This window comes from Podarcis erhardii, assembly GCF_964252035.2.
Source record: "Podarcis erhardii genome assembly, chromosome: 10".
NCBI lineage: Eukaryota > Metazoa > Chordata > Lepidosauria > Squamata > Lacertidae > Podarcis > Podarcis erhardii.
Genome location: NC_138500.1, coordinates 70,359,512 through 70,365,511, shown reverse-complemented (window position 1 = coordinate 70,365,511; position 6,000 = coordinate 70,359,512). Strand labels below are relative to the sequence as shown.

Here is a 6,000-nt window from a genome sequence, read left to right as displayed (position 1 = left end):
AGCTCCACCTGCTAGTAGCTGCCCTGCCCTTCACTCCACCAGGCCCAACAGATAGCCACCACTGTGTCAAAAGCTATAGAACAACCCACAATTTGAATAATGGTAGTTGTGACATGTTTTCCTTCTCATGATGTATGTGTTTACTACAGAGAGAAGATCCCTGTGCAGCAAAACTCTGGAAGCTGCCCCAGAGTTCCTACCTCTCTTCTCCAGGCTAGATAAGCTTATTATTCTTTCCAATACATGACAGTATATCTTTAGAGAAGGGAGCAATTTGCCAAAGTGCACTCTTGTCTGAATGTAATTGCAACAAGCAACAGTAAGAACTGGGTGGTTAGTGAAAAAATAGATGGTATTTACAAATCTCTTCTAATAGTCAATCTACAAATAACTAGACAGGATCTAGGAATGAAAGATAAGCAGCTTGGTTTTTAAGTTTATTGTATTTTCTATTCCAATTTCTTAAAAGGTGGCCTTAGGACCGAGCTGTTTTGGCAGACAAATGCAAAAGGTTCCCATGGAGAGGAAGTGAAAGGACTGGGCATACAAACAAGGCTGCTGCCATGTTCAAAGCACAGGGGGAGACCTTCATCATAGCACAAAATACACTCCTTAGTAAAATGGGTTTCAGGCAATTTCAGCGTTAAGATAACATCATTAAGAGCAGAACAGATTGTGCTTGGTCCCTGCTGTTTATAATTAACACGTTCTTTCCAAATACTCCAGGGTCTTGGGTAAATAGTCCTCAGCTAAGATCCATCCAGACCAACTAGTGTTTTCATCAGATCCCATGCTGAGCCAGCACCTGTTTTGGACAAATCCAATAGAGCCCAAAGTCTCCTCTCGCTGGATGGCTAAAGTAGATAGAGGAACACCAATTGCCTTAGTTGTCATCCCAGTGTCCAGATGGTCTTCACAGGAAGTCATACAAGTACTTTATGATGTCAAAGTTCACAGTCCTGTAAAACAACATAGTATGTCAGTTTACTTAAATCTCTACTCCTCTTTGGGAAGGACCAAGTCACCTGCTGCACCTTTGAACTGAGACCTCCATGGTAGTAAGATTGCAAAGTTTGAATTCTGAATGTAACAAGGCCTAGTTCTAAAATATTAAAGGTTGGAACACTGAGGTCGAGGCTCACAGACTTTCCTTCAAGCATTGCTTTTTCTACAGTGGAGGAACTGGTTGCTTGCCGTCATTCCACCGGCAGGTGAGGACCTTCTTGTTCCAATAATTTTTTGGGAACTGACGGCTTTTAAGAACAGCTGCTGCCGTGCTGCTTTTATTGTAACCACTTCAATGTTTAAACAGATTTTATATATGTACATAGTTTTAACTCTATTAATGTTTACTTGCTTTTATTGTATTTTCTGTTTTTTTGATGATCTTTATTATTATCTGTAGTCATCATCATCATCATCATCATCCAACTCTCCACCCCATAGACAATACATCTTGTGATGGAGATGCTCCACATGTAGGCCTCTATGTGCCAAATCTTGATTGTATGCTTTGAGGGTGGAGGGAGAGAGGAAGGGGGAAAGAATGCACAAATTAGGGTTCTGTGCATCTGAGCCTCTATGTGATGGATCCAGATCATATACAGTCAAAATGCTCCAGTTTTTAAATGTTTTTCGAAAGCCGAACATCTGATGAGGCTTCTGCTTGAGCGCATGAAGCTCTTGCAACCAATCGGAAGCCGCACCTTGGTTGTCGAATGTTTGGGAAGCTGAAAGGGCTCCTAGTACCTTGAAAGGGCTCCTAGAACCTTGACAACCAAGGTTTGACTGTATGTTGTTTCAGTGGTTTACAGCAGCTACTTGCCCCAGCTGCTACACCATTGGCCCAGATGAATGAATGAATGCACCTGAGTTGTCTCGTTACACAGCTTTCAAAGACTATCAAACATTTAAAGTTGCTCATTCTCAGCACTGAAGCTGTAAAACAAATTTAGCTCAAGAAAAAGAGAGGTTTTTAAAAAAATAAAATAAAAACCAACTCTAGTAAACATGGCACACTGTTTGGAAATGCAAAGCGGCAATCTTGTCTGCTATTGAACATTCTGTTATTCGTCCAAACCACCTGTTTCAGCATTATGTATGGCATAACTCCTTCATCTGTACTAATTTGCAGTCTGCATTCTTTCTTTCTTGACAGTAGTTGACCCATGCTTTTTAACTAAACTTGAACAATCCAAGAATACTCAATAGGACAGAAGATTTGAATGTATTTTTGTGCTTTGTTAGAATAAAGAATTATACACCAAGGGAGTAAAACACAGAATTCATTTTTCCTCCTTTCCAAATACATTCTGATGTATTGTATTAACATTCCTGCACTGAGGTTTCCTTTTATATAAAAATGAGAAAAATTACAAGGTATGACAAAAATGAAACAATTTTAGAAATAATGCGTTTTGCATAAAGTAACTGAAATTGGAATTCTAAAGACTAATTGGATCTCTTATTTGCCAAGGGAGTTGGGTCTAGCTCATACACAATTTTCAAATCCATGCCTTTATCTCTAAGGAAGTATGATACAGAGCACATGGAAGTGTCAAATATTATCTAGCCTATTACAATACTTAAAAGGTATGCACTTAATTAGCACATTATACATTTTAAAGATAAATGCCATCTCATGGTTAACATGTTAGACCTTCATTACAGAGGCTTAAAACTATATTCCCTGGCAAAGGTTAAGCTTGCTACACAAACACCACAATCAATCATTTGGTCTAACTAGCACCAATAATGACTCCGTAAGATGTTTTGTCCAATTAACTGATATTTCATATGCCAGCCACTTGCACTAGTGTAGGAGAAACCTAACTGTATAAGAGAAGCAACTCCCCACTGAACTTCGCCACCAAGTCAGAAGCAACTCATTTTTGAAGATTAAGAATCCAGAAGATCATTATAAAAATGAAAGAAATACAACTCTCCATGTAGTCACAGTTTTGAATCAGGACATAGCTTTAAAGGATCCACTACAAAGCAGTTGTACACTTTCCAATTTACATCAGTGGAGAGTACAGCTGCACCTAATCAGGACTGACCTCTCCGCAGAAAGTGAAAAGTATAAGCTACTGGAGGAGCCCTTCTGTTCCAAGGAACTGGTACAGCAGAATGAAGGGTATGTTAGGAGGTAAAATAATAGAAAGCCTCTATGGCACAGTGGAGAAACCTATGGCCCTCCAATGTGGTTAGACCATCATCCTTGACCATTGCTAAGAGAAAGAGAAAACAGTCAATGATACAGAAACTTAACTAGTAAGATGATTTCCCATAAACAGATCATTGCTCCTTTTTATAACCCTTTCTACCCATCCACTACCTTTCCCTCAGTCCAAACAGGACGGCCTTTCTACTTCACTCTGCTTTGCTATTGCAAAAAGAAAACCACTGTTACATATTTACCAGATGTGATTCAAAATGATTTTAATCTCTTGCTTCCAAAACAGGAAACAAAATCCAACCATAGACTAAGGACAATCCAAGGATATCCCTACTTAATGAAGTACCTCTTGAAGTACCCAAGAGATGCAGTATAAATACAATTTGTGGGTAATTTAAATTTGGGATAAGACATTTAAACATTGTTTCTGAAATCCTTTGGGATTTTGATTTTAAAAAATGAATTCTCGAAGTAATAAAAACATATTGGAAAGCAGATATTCTAGCATTCTGATTGAACATTATGCAAATCTTGCTCTTTTATTTTCTTCAAAGTCAAGTCTACATTTAAAGGGTTTCCAATGGTGAACCCTAAACTAATATAAATCGGGTGATTTTTCTATGTACAATTTCTCATTCTTAGCTAAGCTAATTTTGAATGAAGCGGAAGGGCTAATCATTTGTGGCAGGCAACAAATAAGCAAAGGGCTAGGAAAACAACATTCTGCCTAAACATTTCCTAAGCTTTGTACAGCATGAACAATATTAGCAGACGCAGAGGAAAGAGGTATTCACTCCAAATGAAAGCTAAGTTTATAAATAAAAGTAAAGGATAACTGCCATCACTGCAAAACCTACATCCTCATTTGAACATCATGGTAAGCCAGTTTGTCCTAAATCATTTCACGAACGCCTATCTCCTGCCACTTTCGTGCTCGCACAGCTCAAACTATGTGTTGTATGAATATGGGCTGTGGTTTGTCTCAAACAAGGGTTGTGGCGGGGATCCTTTTGATACCCATCTCTCTTGAAAAGCTGCTTCATTTGCTTGCAGAGACTCTTCAGCAACCCCTTAGTTGGTATCTGTAAGTGAAATGAAGCCTAAGAAATGTAAACTTCATTTGCTGACTTTCATTCCTTTACTTCTCCTGCTCACTTCCTCTGTCTGTCATTCCCCTTACCTAATTTACACTACCATGTCCTTTAGACACGGCCCGGCCTCTTTATTTTATGACATTCCATAAAGCAAGGTGGCTAACTAGATATTGTGACCTCTAGAAATTGTTGGGCTCCAGGTTATCACCCCGGACAGAAAGTATCAGTTACAACCGCAGTGCTCTGTGTAAATGCAAACAAATGAGCAAACTCAATATAAATCATAAATAGATCCTCCAGAGCAAGGATGAGGAATCTGGGGCCCTCCAAATATTGTTGGGACTCAAAACTTCCCCCAGCCCCAGCCAGAATGGTGGGTGTTGCAGTCCTACAGCAATACAAGGTCACTGGCCTATGGCGGGTGTGACCCACCAAGCTAAATGTATTCCGGCAGCCATGTCATGGAGCTAAGGAGGGGAATACACCTTTGGCCTGCTTGTTGTTTTGCCAAGCACATGTCAGGCACAGCTACTGAGCTGTATTTTGCTTGGTAGGTCACCCAAATGGTGCATGTTTGCACTTCACTTTACTGCGAAATTTACAATCACTTTCATTTACTTATTTTGCAGCCGGTTTTTATTCACTCTCAGCCATCCTAAGATGCACTTTCCTGTGAATGGCTGGGAAATATATATATATATTTCCATTTTGAGAATTTGTTCAAGTAGCATAAGAAGGCCGTGAATGCAGCTTACCTCGAAATGGATCTGATAAAATCTAGAGAAACACTGCATTTGTATCTTGGTCCATTGAGCTGGTCATCGTGGCCTACTAATGAGAGGAGCTGTAGCGTCACAAGGGAAGTGATCTAGAAAAAAGAAAATGGGGGGAGAAACATTAATTGGCTTTACGTTAATCAAGGCAGTATAAACAACATACCTTTCCAACTGGCTAGCTGGTTTTACACAGTAAAGCACCTGCTCAGGTCTAAACCAAGTTTTAAGACTGGAGAGACAAAGATGCTCCGCAAATGTAGAACTCAATTAACTGAAACAAACAATAAAACACAGAATTGAACAAAACCCCAAGGAGTTAAAATTCTAGAGTCCTAGTTGTTCTAGCATTGTGGGCATCCTATGGCTTTTGTTGGAGGATTTTGTTGGCAAGAGTGCCATTGCCCTGGCTGTGGCACAAACCAGCACTGTACTCCAAGCTGCCTCTCCCGCAGCCTGTCATTACCTGTTCCCCTAGTTATAAGATGTAGGCCAGACTTCCTCAACCTCAGCCCTCCAGATGTTTTTGGCCTACAACTCCCATGATCCCTAGCTAGCAGGACCAGTGGTCAGGGATGATGGGAATTGTAGTCTCAAAACATCTGGAGGGCCGAGGTTGAGGAAGTCTGATGTAGGCAAAGTCACACCAAGACAGAAGCATCATGTCCAATCAAAACTATTTGTCCTATTAGCTGGCATGGAGAAATGACTTGGTAAGTGTTATAATTTAGTAAGATATCAGAAAATTCTGTTTAAGAACTGACAGCTACAGTATAGCAGCTATATGTTTTCTTTTCAGGTGCAAGCACCCTATGTCTCCTATCTTTTGTTTTGTTTTGTTTTGAGCGTATTTCATTTGTAGAAAACAGAAATGAGGCACATTTAGACATGTTAAAGTACAACTTGTTTTATTTTTTACAGTTAAGTGAGAAATTTGCTTTTCCACGTTCGATAA

At 39.6% G+C, this 6,000-nt stretch overlaps 1 protein-coding gene across 2 annotated transcripts in view; it reads right to left on the bottom strand.

Annotated features, from left to right (window-relative positions):
• Positions 1-424: 424 nt before the first annotated feature.
• The window catches only part of ORC5 (origin recognition complex subunit 5), a 68,031-nt gene continuing 62,455 nt past the window's right edge, over positions 425-6,000 (bottom strand). The window contains exons 13-14 of one of the 2 annotated variants that reach the window (XM_081879180.1): positions 5,028-5,140; positions 425-959 (exon numbers count right to left, since the gene is read on the bottom strand). In XM_081879180.1, coding sequence (XP_081735306.1) covers positions 914-959; positions 5,028-5,140 — 159 coding nt within the window. In that variant the 3' untranslated portion in view covers positions 425-913. Of the gene's footprint in view, positions 960-5,027; positions 5,141-6,000 lie in introns of those variants that run through there. The other variant, XR_014160848.1, reaches the window with a different exon arrangement.